Source organism: Aedes aegypti, chromosome 2 (assembly GCF_002204515.2).
Source record: "Aedes aegypti strain LVP_AGWG chromosome 2, AaegL5.0 Primary Assembly, whole genome shotgun sequence".
Lineage (NCBI taxonomy): Eukaryota > Metazoa > Arthropoda > Insecta > Diptera > Culicidae > Aedes > Aedes aegypti.
In genome coordinates this window covers 93070131-93088105 of record NC_035108.1, presented here as the reverse complement: position 1 = coordinate 93088105, position 17975 = coordinate 93070131, and the positions used below count along the sequence as shown (strand labels likewise).

Here is a 17975-nt window from a genome sequence, read left to right as displayed (position 1 = left end):
TCATGATCATTGATTAGTTGCGAGTTTGGTGATGCATTCCCTATTACGGACATCATTTTCATACTACAAACAGAACACAGAAAGAGTTTTCTCTGTTTATTTGGAGAGCAAAAGTTACCGCCCATGCTTTTTCTTCCATCGACCGGTTCTATCGGTGTTGAAGTGTTAACCGAACCAACCAAATAATAACACTCAATATCCATAATAGATCAGAATTGACATGCAACAAATAGTTTGGAAATTGATTAGATTTTTAGATTTCTAGGTAAATCTTTCATAAGTTCGTGACGGTCCTAAATCAGGAAATAGAAGAAGCTAACGTTATCCAACGTCAACTTGGCGGTCGTATCTCGGAAACAACCTCTTACTTTTTAATAGTGCCATCAAATTTTGTTTTTCGATGATTTCGTAAAACGATTGATTATCTAATTTACTGTCCATTATTGCATATTTGTAACATTCGACAAAAGTAGGCATTGAGTTAATGGAATTTCATGGCAGTATGGGAAGAAACTAAAATTTCTAATAATTACTAAAAACCCAAAAGTGCTTATTTGAGACTTAAGTTTGTGACTATAAGACAAATCGACTTCACATGTTTTTTTTTTCAGAACAATCTCACAGATTTCAGTAAGTTGATCGAAAGTGTTCATCATTTGATGACTCTTCATGGCACTAATAGTTATGGAGTCCATGACAAACACTTTTAAAATCTCATAATTGTTGAAATTCCTAATGGGATAGGTACATTTGCTTGGACAGATTTTTCCATAATCTTTAAACCCCAAAGAATTACTCACATGTGAATTTTTTTGTCCTTAAAATAGTTGCAAAATTATTTAAATACTGAGCTAACTGAAACATTTTTATTGCTTCGGATACTGCCTCTTATGCTAACCTTCCGTTGACCACCGCAAAAAGCACCGCGCTGAACCTCAGTACGATACGCGAGTTCTTTCCACCTGTGTTGTACAAAACACAAAAGCCACTACTAAAGTGTTGAACAGTTCCTGATATGTCTAAACATTTGACAAACTCCTCACACAGAACCTTCGATTTATTCTACGAAAAGACAAGAAAATGTCGTTATTTATGAGCTTTTTTTTTTATTAAACTCTTCAAAAGTGTTAGAATTGAAAAAACAACAACTTTGAATATGTAGCGGTAAAACCACTTTATTAATATTACACGGTCAAAAAAGAGTTCTGGAAAACGCGTACTGTCAAAAATACTCCATGAACTACCACCAACGGTCACATAAACATGATCTAGTTCACGGTGTATTTTTGCTTGTTGACGAGTTCACGTCTGCTGTGCACGGATACGAGAACGGATTTTTTTTCTGTGTAGATTGAAAATCACTCCGTTATGGGAAGTATGCACTTCAACAGAAAAGTAATCGCCTATCTCGATGCGTGGGAAATTTCTTGAAAGAAATGCTCAAGAAATGCTTTTTTCTTTGATCGCAGTACGCAGTTGGAAAGAAATGTCAATTCAAATGGGGCTCACTGTAGAAAATTTCTTGACCTTTTCTTTCCGCAGAAATTTTTACTTTTCTTGAGCTGAACAGCTTACTTAGCTTTACCAGGAAAATTGAAAACAAAGCGATTTCATTTCGTCTTCGTCAATTGTTTTGAAACCCTAAAATCTAGTCTAGTAACCTTTGATAGTGTGCATAGCGATATACGGAGAGAAAATCGGGAATGAAAATCACATCGAGATAAGGAGGATTCGAAAAAATCCTTGAAGAGACCGAGAAATTCATCGACAATTCTGTCGTTTGTCAATCCACGAATATTTAAATATTTGACGAAAAACCAAATATAGTTTCATATAGATGCCCAATTGTCACAGTTCATTCTTGAAATAAAAAAGTTCGCTCAATAAAATTAAAAAAAAACCTTATTTAATTAGAATTAAAATGTAAAACTAGAAAAAAAAAATAATAATTAACGATTTTTGTAGGAATTATAGGGTCAATTTAAGAGTGTAAAATCCAGATTTCGAACGAAGTGATGATGAAGAGCAGGTGCTCCACGAAACAATTTGATTTCAAAAAACGCATCCTTCTGGGGATGTGTCTCACTGCGGTCTCACGCGCTCTGTCAATAGAAATATAAGTAGTAGAACGCTAGTGGCGCTACTATCACAAAATAGCATTATATTATTATTACTTACTGTTGCAGTTTTTGATTGCTTGTTTAGTGCCATGTTGTAGAGAATGTTTTATTTTGGTCGAAAAAATTGATTTGACACTTATAGACCCGGTACTCAAGCTGTCAGAGCGTGGCAAACTAGATTGGTCACACGAACAGTCACGACATTAGCGTTCTACGGCTAATGCTTCTACTGCTCCGTCACATGTGCTGTTTAAAATTGAGCGCAATAATTGAAGTGATTACATAAGTTTTCAACGAGAAGAGAATCGAAATTGTAACTCTTAGATCGCGAGTCTTCGACCATATGGTGTAGGCCATCTAGACATCTGCATAATGAGGCGAAAATAGTTGTAGAGGCTTTTCGTTACTAAGGAGTTGTTTCACAACTTGGATACCGATGGCGAGCCGTAGCGCCGAGCAGCGCATGAGACGAGTCTCCCCGAGATCACATCACGCGCTTCTAGAATTTCCCTAGGACAGGACGTGACAGCTCAACTAGGACTGCCCAGTTATTTTTCAGTCGATAACCTTGACGATACACAAGCCAGTGCTACCAGTATTCTTTTTAAGCAAATCTTGTGAACAAATTCAAATATCAAGGATCAAAATATAATTATTTCTTACACGCTTCATTTATTAAGTGCAATAGAGGATGCATTATTTTTAAAAACTCAGGTTTATATTCAAAAACGTCGATATTTTGATATTTGACTCAATTTTCATTATGTTGCTCTCAATTAGGTATTTTTTTGTTTTTTTTTTATGTTGTAGGAGCACATGTGGTCAATTTAACATCGAATATAAATAGAATTGAAACAAAAAGATTACTTGAAAATTACCATACTTTTGATGAAAATTTTAATTTATGATCTAGCAACACGGCCGGACTAGCAACAAAGTGCCCTGTTGCAATCCAACTCAACGATGTGAAAGTACGCTTTTGCCAAAACTACCAATAAGAAGTGGTCTTTTTTGACAGGCAATTGGTTTCGTTTTTGTACTTCGATCTGTCACGTCTTGTCTTAGGAATTTCCGTGAGCCTCCGTCTAGCGCAGCACACTAGGATTCGGATGAGCTGAGAGACGGTTTGGTTGGAGGCTCGTCAGTATATTTATGTGCTCCTGAGAAATATGTAACTCTAGTCTGGGTTCGATTCCCGGTCGGTTCAGGATATTTTCGTAATGGAAATTTTCTTGACTTCCCTGGGCATGGGGGGTTTTTTTCGGCTGAATTGTCTGAAACTTTGCCATAAGAAGCATTTCAATGCGACGCATATTGTGGCCAAATATGAGTTCAGTGGCTTTCAAAAAAAACCTCACTGCCGAAGTGAATCGAAAGTGCCAAGAATAGGATCCGACTCCCTACCTGCCACGCGATATGGCAACGTTGGCCATGCGAAAATGGCAACGTTGGCAGAGAAAGCTCAGTTAACAACTGTGGAAGTGCTCATAAGGACACTTAGCTGAGAAGCAAGCTCTGTACCAGTGAGAACGTAATGCCCATGCCAAAAAGAAAAAGAAACTTAAGAAAATATTCAATCAGTATATTTTTCAGGTATTTCTTCAGAAATAGTTACAAGACATATTCTGGATTTTTGTTGTCTAGATTTTGCCACGAAATCTTCTTAGAATGTCTCAATTCTTTAAATACTGTTTATTAATTCCTCAAAAAAATTTTTCTTTTTTTTGTACAGGTTTCTCAAAAAATACTCTAAGTAATCTTTGAGAAAATGTTCTGGGAGGTACTGAATTCAAAGGATATTTTGCAGTATCTCAATAAATATCTGGGTTTCCTATAACAACCCCCGGTTCAATTGAAATTTTTAAATTCAAGAGACAATTCCTGAAATCCTTAAGTAAATCCCTTTAAAAGTTCCTCCAAAACTTCCGCTATGGATTATCGAGTTTTTGTCAGGAAATCCCTCAGATTTTTTTTTTCAAAGAGCCGTCCAAAAATTCTCGAAATATTTATTCTGTAAAGTCATTTCATTATAATATTTTTTATGGTTTCAGGAACTCACTGTTGAAATTTTGATTAATGCTTCCAGCATTTTTATGCGATTTCTGAAAAAATAAACTGGTGAGATTCCTAGACGAAGATCGCTTATGGAAGAATTCTTGGAAAAGTGAAGTGAACCCAACAGAAATCTCAGGAAAAATCCCCGGTGGAATCCCGAATTGAACAAACGGGTCTTCTGGAATAATTTCGGAAAAAGTTTATTAAGTAATTAATTGAAAATACCAAGAAAAACACTTCAATTACGAATCTATGGAAGATTTTCTGAGAGCATTCATGAGTTAAATACTTATATTTTTTGTAAGAATTCTCAGAGGTTTTCTCGGAAATCTTTTTTGATATTTTTCTAGGTATCTGATTGATAGTTTGTTTGAAGAATTCGATCATCCCTGGAGATCTTTTTGAAGGATTTTTCGGAAAAGTGCGAAGGAATCTTGAATGAATTAATGAAGAAATCAATGGAGAAATTTGTGGAAAGTATTGTAAGAATTGTTCCACGAGGAAAACTTTCTTAGAGAGTTCTCTGGATAAATCCCTACAAGTAACATGTCGAGAAATGCCCTCTAGAAAAGTTTTTAAGGAAAACGTCCCAGAGTCGTTCTATATTAGGGCAATGCAAAATTTAAAAGTTTGAATATCTCACTTCCCATACCTTACTAACCATCCTTACGATGAAAATAGTGTTCTGTGAAATATTCAACTTTTTGGTGGTGATTTAAAAGTTACCCAAATACGATGTGTAGAATGTATATAGAAATTGCTATGGAGAAATTAAAAAAAAAATTGGACACGTTAGTACTAAAGTGTAAGAAACCAATCCTTTTTAAGTTAATTTTATTTGGATTTTTTTGCAGATGTTAGCAGCTAAAATTCCATATATATATTATCCATAAATATATATTATTTAGCTTAATAGTAAACAAATTCATGAATATCTTTTCTTCCATTCATAGTATTGAACTACTATGTTCAGCAACTTCTTTTGTTAAGCTTTTATTCTATCGATGCCTTTAGAGTTTACTCTGAATTCCTCAGACTCCTAGAAAAAATGGCTGAAGAAGCTAACAGAATTCCTGCAAAAATCTAGGGAGTTGAAAAACCCCATCTGGAGAATCCTTCAAAACTTTTTGAATAAAAAATCGTATAAGCAATACAATAAAAATTAATCGCACACTAATCGAAGAATCATTAATACAGTAAACTCTCCAAAACTCGATATTGGAGGGACCATCGAGTTAAGGAGGTATCGAGTTATAGAACACAAAACCAGAGCAAATGAGATTCAAGAATCCATCGAGTTAGTCATAAAAACCAACGTTTACTATGGTTGTCTATCTCGATGGAATGTATTATTAGAGCAGTGATCTGTGCAATTTCAGGCTGAAATTCTGGAAGATTTACCAAAAGTAATCCCTGCCAATGCTAATGTAATCTTGCATTGTTGGAAATATTTCTTCAAATAATCCTGGATGAATTTCTACAGTTTAAATTCTTGTTGGAGTAATTGTTGAAAGAATTTTTAGAACAAATGAAATAATTGTTGCAACGATATCCTAGAATATCGAAGCTGGAATTACTTAAGATTTTGCTCAGAAACTATTAGCCGTAATTTCACAAAACATTTCTGCATTAATTCTTTGAATATTCCCGAAATAAAGATTCTCCAGCTTGACTTTCTGGAAGAATTTCTGAGAAATCCTAAAAAAACTGTAGAAATCTCTAGAGCAATACATAAGGTAATTTCTAAGGGGATCGTAATTGCTAAGTGGTCTCCTGAAACTATTTATGGAGAGATTTCTTTCTAAAAAATCTTGGATGCATTTATCCTTCGTAACATTTTACAGGATCTTTCCGTAATGGAAATTTCCTTGATTTCCCTGGGCATAGAAGTATCATCGTATCTGCCACACGATATACGAATGCGAAAATGGTTACTTAGGCAAAGAAAGCTCTCAGTTATTAACTTTGGAAGTGCTCATTGAACACTAAGCTGAGAAGCAGGGCCTGTCCCAGTGAGGACGTAATGCCAAGAAGAAGAAGAAGAAGATGTTTAGCCAAAGCCTGAATATTTATCCAGGAATTCTTCAAGAAGTTACTCATGATGCAACTATTCTATTGAGATTATTTTCAGAGCGTAAAAAAATGTCAAGCGGATCCTAGAGGGTGGAACTTCAGAATACTTGTATGTATTCAATTTATAAGTACATAAATGAACATATTTGATAGATTTTATTAGCGCCCAATAATGACTATATGATGGTCCAAAAAGTATTAAATAATAATCGTATGGAAGCAGTTTGAATTTTATGTAAAACTTTTTGGACATCGTTTATACAAAATCAGATACACGATATATGATTTTCTATTGTGAAAACAATCTGTGTTGATATTTAGTGACACGATGGCAGCCACTGCATACAATTTATTAATAGATTATGGATTTACGACTAGTTCTTGAAAATTTTTAAAGGTAAGCTGGTGAAAATCAGCTTTTCAATAATTATATTTTTATGAACACATTTTAGAATGTGGAACACTATTTACGAGCTTTTATTTTGTTCGTTCAAGAATTTCACTTCAAATTCCATACAACTGAGAAATTTCAGAAGTTCTGCTTGATGCTATCTGAGTAAGTTATTTTATTCGGCAGTTAGTTTTGGACTTTACATTTTCGTTAACATGATTTTATTGTTTTAGGTTTTTGTACCGACTATGGTAAAACAGAATTTTCTTTTGTTCAAGATGTAGATGTAACTATCAGATGATTTAACAGGGAGCATTTTTTTAAAATTATTTTCAAATTATCATGTATTATTTGCCATGTGAAAACCATTTCAGTTTTATTGATTATACAATTATAATCAAGTTGCGGACGAAATGTATGTGATTTTGTCTATGAGACCAACTCCAATTGGATTCCATACCCATCGTCTTTTCAATTAAAAGGTATATGATTTTCATATTAAACTCTATCTATAGGATTTTTAAATGAGAATTATATGAAACGCATCACGATAAAAAAAAGGTTTATGCGTTTTTTTTAATGAACCGCATATGAAAAAGTGTACAGTAAACAGTGTATTTTGCTTGTCCACGTGTTCATGATGGCTGTTCGATAGGTTTGAGAATGATTTTGTTCTTTAATATTAAAAATGTAAAACGATATCCTTCAATTCGATCATTAACGAAAATACCCCATACATCTTCATTCAGTATGGTATGAGTAAACACTAAAGTAGACAAAATGAAATAACACATCCGAGACGAGTTTTATGACAGGAGTGAACTTTTTACGACGTTTGTCCGTGCCTTCGAGAGCAACCAGCAGCCGAACATCACCGGTTCAGGAAGCGGAAAATTACAGACGTGGAAAATTTATGTCATGGCATATGCTGGTTTTTGGCAAAGCTGTAGCATTCGGACAGGAATCATGTATGGCTTTGTTTGACACACGTTAGCTTGCCGTCGGGGATGTTTGTTGGCACTGACCATCACATAGCATTCATAGAAGGTAGACATTGAAACTGTGGAGTACCATAAATAAAAGAAAAACGCTATAAGGAAGCAATTTCAGATCGAAGCAGTAAAGAACAGGAAAGATGGTGTTTTGAGATAGATGTTCGTGATGACATCCAAATCAAGGAAAAGGATGAAGCTATTGAATACCGTTATGTCTCATTTTTGTTTTGATTGTAAAAATGGCTTCTATTTGTAAAAATGCTTTTTGCTAAGAGATTTTGGACCGAACAAAAGTTCTACTAATACTAGGCTAGTCTAAGTGACAAAATCTTTGAAACTTCACCAAATGACTTGTGGGCCTCATGGCCGTGCGGTTAGTGTCGTCAAGCATTCAAGCGTATAGTGTCATGGGGTGTGGGTTCGATTCCCGTTTCAGCCATTGAAACTTTTCGTCAGGAATGTTTCTCGGCTGTCACTGGAGCATGCTTGTCCGTTGTCTAGTGTTAAGTAACGGTCTGTGTAGCTAAATGGCTGAATACGGTGTCCGTGTCTTTAAATGACAATGTGTGTAATTTGAATTAGGCTTAGAGGCATGATGATGCAGTAATAGGGTTTCCATATATTGTAAATTCTGATTTTAAGCGTTTCTACATTTTCAATCGAGAAATACTGTACCAGACAGTTGACAAGGAATATATCCTGACGACTTCAAAGGTCGTAAGTTACGATTCCGCAATGAATAAGATGCATGCAAAATGGAAGTTGTACACGCCGAGATTACTGTCTGAGTGGTTGCACCGAAGCACTCCTCATCTGCATCGTGCCGTCGTCGCGTTGAAATTCCTATGTCTAGCGGAAAATGAGACCATCATAACGGGGGAAATGAATTCGAGCTTGATGCATGATAATTTGGTTGGGCGGGAAGCAGAGTAATTTGAAGACACTCAGACAATATTCATTGCAAAAATGCATGTAGATTTGAGGCTTAACTGTTAGATTTGACTGAACGGTTTTCATTTTTGGTTGGTCATTTGACAGGCATCGACTTCAAGCAGAAGCTCATCAACCTAGACGGAGTGCCAATCAAGCTGCAAATTTGGGATACCGCAGGCCAGGAGCGGTTCCGAACGCTGACCACTGCCTACTACCGGGGAGCGATGGGCATTCTGCTAATGTACGACGTCACCAGTTTGGAGTCCTTCAACAACTTGTCCTACTGGCTGCGCAATATTCAGGAGGTATAAACGGATAAAACCCAATTACCCAACCCCTGGTTGATAGGCACGTAAATGTAATTGCCGTTTTAATTTCAGAACGCATCACCGGACGTGGTAAAGGTGCTGGCGGGTAACAAGTGCGAATGCAACCCACCGCAACGGGCCGTGGATAAGGATCGAGGAGACAAGGTGAGTAGCAGAGCAATGAGGAGCAATTTTCGGCACAGCTATGCGAAGATTTTCAGTATTTACAGCTCAAAAAGCAAAGAACAAAATAGCATTTTCAGACTGACTATTTTTTAATGTACATAAATGAAATCAAAATGTCCATTTTACTTCCATTTTGTTTGTCCCGGATTTTTGGACAAAATTGAGGGTTTCAATAAAATGTGTATTGCTGTGTGCGTTTGAAATGCAAATATCAAATGCGGGAACACCAAATGCGGTAAGATTTTCAACACGGAAGGCGAAGTCCAAGATTGTTTTTCTTTGCTAGGTTGGCGGTGATATGGATCATGGTTGCTAAGTGTCCTTTGATTAGTTTGTGTTACCGCATTTGGAACGCATTCGTGCAAGATTTGCACGTCAAACGCAAACAGCAATATTTTCCTATAGAATACATATTTTACAGATTACACACTCAGATCAGATTACCGAATTTGGTAATCCTTTTTCCTAAAATCTCAATAGCTGACCAGTCGGTAATCCATTCGGTAATCCATTGGTTTGCCAATCGATCGGTAATCGTTCCCGAAAAACTGTAGCCCCAGACCATCCGGTTTTTTTTACTCGGAATCCAAATTTTTCATCGAGCGAAAAGCAAATCATAATCAATCAAACTATTTTATTCATTCAGAAGATATGGAACAGATAAAAACATAGTGTTGTTAACTTGTTGGATTCACCAGTAAAGTTCGTACTCATATGGAATCTAGTATGTTCCATTGGAACCTTTTTCAGATGCATCAACCAAAAGCGGTAACATCCGTGTGATCTGGAAAAAAATAATCCATAACAGCGCTCGTTGATGGCTGGCCTGCGAATAATTTAGTTGATCACAGAATACTTCCAAACTGTACTTTAGTTACCTTTTTCGCATTTATTGGCCCACACAATGTACTTAAATGACTCAGCTCGCAACGCTGAAAAAAATCACACATCATGGTTTGACGTCTCCAAATTACGACTTTATCGTTTATCGAAGTTTTAGCAGGATATTTTACCGTTTTCGGTAATGCTGATAATTCACGCATGTTTCGGTAAATATATTGACAGATCAATCTAAGCTTACCGTAATTTTGAAAATGACGGGCTGTCAAAACCTGTAAATTCACCGAATCATTGGTGTTTTTGTGAATTACTGATTAGTTTCGATAATTTTATTTTCCGAACTCATAGCCTCTGTTTAAATTTGTATCAATTTTACAATGTTTAAATTCAAGAAGGATTTTATTTTTAAAAGTTAAACAGTTAAGTCTGATTTGCTGTTGAATAGAAAAGTATTCGCCTATCTCGATGCGTGAGAAATTACTTTAAGGCGAAATCGGTCGGTATTGAAATTTGTATGCGTCGTTGTTGCCAAATTAAGTCACAATTTTGAGTTAATTTCTTCTTCTTCTTCTTCTTTCTGGCGTTACGTCCCCACTGGGACAAAGCCTGCTTCTCAGCTTAGTGTTCTTATGAGCACTTCCACAGTTATTAACTGAGAGCTTACTATGCCAATGACCATTTTTGCATGCGTATATCGTGTGGCAGGTACGAAGATACTCTATGCCCTGGGAAGTCGAGAAAATTTCCAACCCGAAAAGATCCTCGACCGGTGGGATTCGAACCCACGACCCTCAGCTTGGTCTTGCTGAATAGCTGCGCGTTTACCGCTACGGCTATCTGGGCCCCTAGTTAATTTAAATTTAAGTTAGTTAATTTAAATCGGTTGGTTTTACACTGACGCAACTGAACACAACTCTGATACTTTTCCGGATCAATACGAACTATGTGGACTGAGTTTTATCACTTTGAAATTGCGAGCTGCAATATCAACATGGCTGCCTAAACCTAAGATAAGACGTGTCAGGTCAAAGAACAAAAACGAAACCAATTGCCTATCAAAAAAGACCACTGCTCATTCGTCGTTTTGGCAAAGGCCTACTTTCACATCGTAGAGTTGGATTGTAACAGGACTCTTTGTTGCAAGCCGAGCCGTGTTGCTAGTTAATTTATGAGTTTTCATCAAAAGTTTGGAAATTCTACATGAAACTTTTATCTTTCAAATCAATTTATATTCGATGTTGAGTTTACCGCAAGTGCTCCTACAATGTTAAAATAAATGAAAACTACTTAATTTTGAGCAATATAGTGGAAACTATGCCAATATTTTCTAAAGTGACGCTGGTTATGAATTTAAAGCAGATTTTTCAGAAAGCTAGCATCTTCTATTCCATTAATTGAATGAAATGTGCAAGAAACAATCAAATTATGAGCCTTGATATTTGAATTTGTTCATTTGATTAGCTTAAAAAGGATACTGGTAACTAGGCTTTTGCATCGTCAAGGTTATCGACTGAAAAAAACAACGGGGCAATCTAACTAGAGCTGTCACGTCCTGCCCTAGGCCAAAACGAATGATGGGCTACTTAGCCTTAAGGAAATGGTCCAGAAAATCAGTTTTCTTAGATCGCCATTGAGAAAACATGTAATTTTAAATGGAGCTATTTGTAGAAAATTTATTGACCCATTCGTTTTTTGAAATATTCGAGGCAAACCCAGATTTTACGCAAATTCCTTTTTTAACTCAAACCAAATTTTAAAATAAAATATATGTCATGTTTTTGATATTTTCGGCCTTTTCGGTATTTTCGAAGTATCCAAGTTTATGTTCATTTAAAGCTTTATTAAAACATTATTTTGCAATGTCCTTCTTCATACTTGCTTTAACTGCAGAAAAAATATAAAAATAACCTCGGAGGATATGGTATTGAAAATCCTACTTTTCATTATAACAAAATTGTATGTTTTATGTTGTTACGATTTGTTCGCTCAGTGGCATTTGTTTTTAGCTTTGTTTTCGATTTTTTCACCAATTTCTTTAATATGAAGTTTAAACGCATGAATTAATCATCATTGGTGTGTTTTGATAGGAACATACTGTGAATTTGGCGTATTAATTTAGATTGCCGATAATAATTGAATGGTGCCGAAACCGTAAGTTACCTGATATGTAGCTATGCATAATCACATTTCCCATGGAAAAACTTTCGCAGTTAAGGAAAACTGCCTTTGAGCAAAAATTGAAAAAAAAATATACTGATGCTTGCTGAGAAGCAAACACTCTCCCAATTGAAACGTAACGCCAAAAAGAAGAGGAGAAAATTTAAAAATAGTTTATATTTGTAAATCATAGTGAATTGACAACTACCGAAAAGCTAACACAACGCTTTCAATTTATATCCAATGCCTAGCCCGAGAACGCATTATTTTTTAGGTGATGGAAGCCCACACAATAGAAACCTCAGCCAGTACAGTTGCTGGCTAGTGTTGTGTGCTATTTCATTACCTAAAAAATAATGCGCTCTCGGGCTAGGCATTGGATATAAATAGAAAGCGTTGTGTTTGGATGGGCATCTAATTCTTCCGAAAGAGGTGCACTTTGCGAAAAATCATCGAAATCGAATTCAGGTTAACATCTGCGTTCATGAGTCCTCTCATGGCGTAGGAGTAACGCGCCCTAACTAGAGATCAGGGAGTCGTGAGTTCGATTCCCACTGAGAAGACGTGTAACTTTTTCGCAAAACTTCACATTAATTTGTCCATTTAATCCAATTGCAAACTATAGGTAATGTTTAGCTTTTCGGTAGTTGTTAAATTTCCACTCAGCTGGTTAGCCTTAAACCACGATTCATAATTAAAAACAAGTATAGTGAATTGATTTATTCTCTCAGTGTATTTTTTCACATAGTCCTTACATGGTAAAAATCAGCACGTTTGATTGATTAGATTGAACAGTTCAAAACTCCAATGACCATGATTCAGAGAGGTCTTACTTTGGATTAGCTCTACTATTTTTTGCAATAACCTTTGAAGTGAAATATTTTTGATTTTGAACATCAGTAGGCGAATTTCGGCGCGTATTTTCTTCGTAGTAAATAAATTTATCTTGCTGGTAAGTAATGGAAGAAAGTTTCTTCTCTTCGAAGAAATTGTTCGCCGAAATTCACCTACAGGTATTTTGTGTGAAAACAAGCGTTGACAGCTTGTTGAAGAACCATGTAGACATCAATAGTTGAATTATTCAACTTTTACTAACAGTTGCGAGTTGGTGTTGATATTGTCGCACCGCCACCAAACTGGATCGCGCCAGTGAGACTCCCGACGCGCCTCAACTCGCCGCATTTTGAAATCAGTTTTTTAGTGTGGCGCTGCATTCTTACGATTTTTATGAACACAGCGCACTATTCACATATTAGCTGCGGCGCTCGGGGCCCGAGAAAATAATAATGTTAAACAAATGTTGGTCTTGATTTCTACCGGATACATAATAAAAGATGCAAGGCTTGCATTCTGAAGAAGAAGGTTCAATTCTGGATTGGGCGAAATCGTCTATTTCGACCTTTTTTTTACTTTCAAACCATAACATGCTACATTGAATTGAAGAACTCCTTTGGTATTGTCAAGATTGAACGGTATAGTGCAAATCCAACAGTAGAACTGTTGTTATGAACGTTCTGATTTGTTTAACCGTTCATTAACGGGTGTTTCGTAAAAAATGAGAATGATTTTGATACCTTTCTGTAATTAACGTTAAGAGCGTAATTTTTTTCTCTCTATGAGAATTGCTCTCTGGACTCCCTAAAAATGGGTAGCATGTTTCTTTTCGCTTGTGTGCTGTAAGTTCAATCAAACATGGCGTCGAAACAGCATGTACCCTGCGAGCGTGTTGTACGGTTTCACCCGGTGAGGATTTTTCGGCTCACTTTGTGCCTTAGTGTACAGCGGGCCAATGATAGGAAGCAGTTGACCACGAGGGTTCGGAATGGTATCTGGAAGATGGACGTCAGTGCCGTCCAGCGCTCTTGTGAGAGCATCGCGACTAAATCGTAGTCTAAGAAATTAAAAAAAAAATGATGAGAAATTTCATATCAAATAGCCACTAAAACAACAAAGCTTTTCTCAATTCAATTGTACGAGTTTTGCGTTCTGTGCTGGATGTGCTCGTTTGCAAAACTCTGTTGCCGCGCGTCCTTGGCGGAGGCTACGAAACGAAGCTAAAAGTAGCTAGGCATGGAAATTGAGTCATAGTAATGTGCCATTTCGCTAATCTCATCCTGGCGTCGCCATTTACCGTTTCTACTTCGCTACTGAATACACAAGCAAGAGGCGTTTTTGCGGGCGAGAAATTCATTACACCTGAAATTGTTCAATTTGTACTAGTTTATTACATAATGCTTTTACGGCAGTGAGGCGATGGCAATTGCGATTTTTTTTGCGGGGCAAAAACAGGCTTTTTATTACCTTTATTGGAAAAAATCATGTGATGGAGTTGGAGAAACTAAGCCACACATAACGCGATTTCATAATCCTTTGTTTGCTAATCGTTCCATTAGTATATAGGTGGATGTAATTGATAGGGTGGTCCCTAAAAACTTCAACTTAGAAACTTGGATTTACTACGAGTAGTTCATGAACGTTGGTCAAATTCCTACCTACTCTGATACCTTGTTGACTACAGCGTAGCGGAACACGTATTTGTCAAGTCGTTGGTAACGGGATGGAGGCTTTTCGTTCAAATATTTTTTCTACTATGGGTAAATTCAAGGCTCTTTCCAACATTTTCTTGAGTTCTAGGTCAGAAGCTTAGATCCAAACACATTCATTTTGTACGTACTCAAATTCGGAAATCAACTTCGGTAAACGGATTCGTTGAGAACCCAACAGCTGATATCTGGTTGATTGAGAGCCGAACCTTGGTAACTGTTTTACCAGTACCGATATTCGGTATTGAACAGTACCGAATTCTCAGCTATTGGGTTCTCCGCGATTCGGTTTGCTGAGGTCCTAAAATAATTTATGTGTGTTTGGATAGAGGCCAATGGGTACTATTTTTCTGTTCTGTTCTGAAACCTTTGAGATACTCCTGACATTTATGAGATGTTGTTTTGGTTTTTTAGTTTTCCATGTTATTTGAGCACAAAATATCAAAAAATATGCCACCCTATTGGTCGATGAAAATATCCTTAGCAAGTACACTCGACTCATTTTCACCAGGGGTGTGGGTGGTGAAAATGGAAGGTAAATATCAAAACAAAAGATATTCTATGTACCACCACCAACAACAAGTGTTGTACACAGAGCTTATGCCATGCTGGTTTGTGAGAAGACGTATGGCGACGTTGATTGCAGTCGCAATTGAATGAATATTAACCGAGACAAACAGGCGACGCACGGAATCACTAATAGCATGCTCTATTTCATTTGCTAAGAAGGTGAATGGGGCCAGTCCACTACAGTTTGCAGAGTTCACTGCCGTTGGGCGCCAATCATGAACTTACTCAATGTAAGGGCAGCATACAATTGTAGTAAGGTGTGCCCGCAAGCAAGGACGTGGAGTCTTTGTCCTTTGGGAAGTGATTTAATTTGCAGGTTTGTTTTATAACCTGTGACTCACCTTTGGGGAAATATACAACCCTATTCTTGTTTACGTTCGGATGCTCTTTCGATCGAGACCCGTTTTGAATTCCCGTTTACACCAGCAAAATCAAGTGGGCCATGGATTCGAACGGATAGGATTCGATCGAAGGTTGGATCCGTCGTATGAAAGAATGAGGGTGATAGTGAGGATGATTATGTGGTATGTTTTTGTCAGGAATCCACCAAACATGTCCTGAAATAATTGGAAGAATTACAAAAAAAATACCTTGGAAAAATATCTGAAGAAATCTCAAAAAGAATTCCTCTTATTTTGTATGGGCAATCTCCTTTACTTTGTTTTTAGAAGGATTGCCGTAAGAAAACATGTGCTACTGTTTCTGTTCGGGATGAACCACTGCGACCAGTTTTCTTATGGTATATCCGTGTCCTTTGTTTAGTGCATTGCGCTATACTCTGTTATTATTGAGAAATAATGAGGTATTCGGTTTTATACAATTATCATTCTTCACCATTTTGCAAAGAGCGTCTTTAGAAAAAGATACTGTTATTTATACCTTTTGAAGAAAATAGTTTGTCACTATTAAACTCAAAAGCGCGCCCTTATTCAGGTTCAACCACTAAACTGGTTGAACGATACTAATTTTGACCATGCATCGGTACTCTAGCGTATCAAATTATTGCTTCTATTTATAAGGTCCGAAGTAGGGTGATGTGCTAGTATCCATCGTATTAAGCATTGATCAGTGAGAACTGTAATTTTCCCAGTATTGCAGTGAATGGTGCTGATACAAACCGATGCCAAACAATTCTTTCTCAAAACGGCTTTAGCATTGTACAGTAACATTTTGATAAATCTTGATCTCTTTTTGGAAATAATGCAAAGAAAATGCATCGTACCGTATTCTCAATCCGCCGTATCGTTTTCAACTCCGTCGCAATCAGTTTCCAGATTCGTCTCACAACTTACGGCTCACTTTGATGTATTGAGTGGCTAAAATACAATACATCAACGCTATAATAAAATGTTTTACTAGAAAATATAGATCTACGGGCATCTCCCTCCATTCCTTCAGCATGATGGAATATACTAATTTCCTTTAAAATTAATTGTTTCTCACCAAAATTCAGCCCAAACATATGAACACAATTACTTTTGACCGTACAATTCTGGCATTTGCTCACAGTACAGCGAAAACAACACAATCAAAGGAACCGTATTTTTACGTCGAGCGCCGCGCACACATTGATGCGCACAAACTTTTTTTTTTCTCAGTATACGACGGATTGAACTTTGTTTACATTCTCAATTATTCACGGCGGTTGAGGAAATTTCGTTAAATTTGGGGATTTATTGAAGTTTTACGGCGTGTGATTGGAATGAAATCCTTCAGTGAAGAAGTACGAAGGTTTTCCATAGTGAAAATAAGTGCCCGGCGATGTAAGTCACACAGAGGGGCGGGAAGAAACTTGTGTTGGAAAGTGGTGTGACTGATGTCGATCGCTAAGCATTTCTCTCAAATCGTGTTCGTCCATGCAATTTCGGTGAAAAAGTGTAAAGTGGATAATTGAACTGAAGTTATTTATCGAAATACAGTAGTTTCGTTGCATTTTTGGTGTACAGGTGGACGAATCATAAAAGCTTTTACAAAATTACATTTGGAAAATGAATCTTTGTTGCAGATAAGTTGGAATATCCGCCGTACTGGAACATTTTAAGTTTGATACGACGAATAGTAGCTCTTACGATGAAGTAGAACGAAACCCTAGTTATTTTTTAAACCGTGGACAGGTTTCATCTCATTACACATTTTGGTTTTATACCTCATTCCAGAAACAATTCGCATGCCATTAGGAAAGATAGGACTATTCCGCTCTTGTATCAACCATTTGTACATGAGCAATTCTCGCTGAAACCAGGCCGCCATCGGCACCCATCGTTAGAATTCCAATTTTATGTCATTGATCGCTAGTGTTCGATAGAACTTAAGGGTGGTCCTTTCGCTTTTCTCAAATTGGTGGACCCCTTGTATGCCAGCTAGCTAAACAGCCCCATTTTTTTTTATTAATCTTGGGTATTTCTTCACGTTATATGTCTCATATTTCCCATGGAACACATAGCAAACTTAGTGGCATCGCATAGAGAAAGGATATAGCTTTTATTTAAAGTTAAACAAATTTTGACGGCCATTTTGAATTTTGTTAGAAAAATTGATTTATCACCATTAGCGGTGGGCATGTTGAGTGCTAACAAGGAGAAAACTCATTCTACTACTTAAAACCAAGATGGCGTCAAAATCCAAGATGGCTGCCAGATTGTTTCACTCAAAATAATACCCATATTCTTCATCTGAGTCGAATAAAACACCAACGATGTTTCTTTGTTGTACAAAAAATAATGTTTGCATTAATTGCACTCGCCATATACATGATTTAGAAAATCGTTCATATAATAGAGAAAATACCATTGTTCACCTAGTTT

The 17975-nt window shown here is 36.7% G+C and overlaps 1 protein-coding gene across 1 annotated transcript in view; it reads left to right on the top strand.

Annotated features, from left to right (window-relative positions):
• Nucleotides 1–17975, top strand: part of LOC5572699 (ras-related protein Rab-8A) — a 32605-nt gene that overhangs the window by 4774 nt on the left and 9856 nt on the right. Inside the window, exons 2-3 of the mRNA XM_001660467.2 lie at nt 8673–8872; nt 8948–9040. Coding sequence (XP_001660517.1) covers nt 8673–8872; nt 8948–9040 — 293 coding nt within the window. The remainder of the gene's footprint in view (nt 1–8672; nt 8873–8947; nt 9041–17975) is intronic.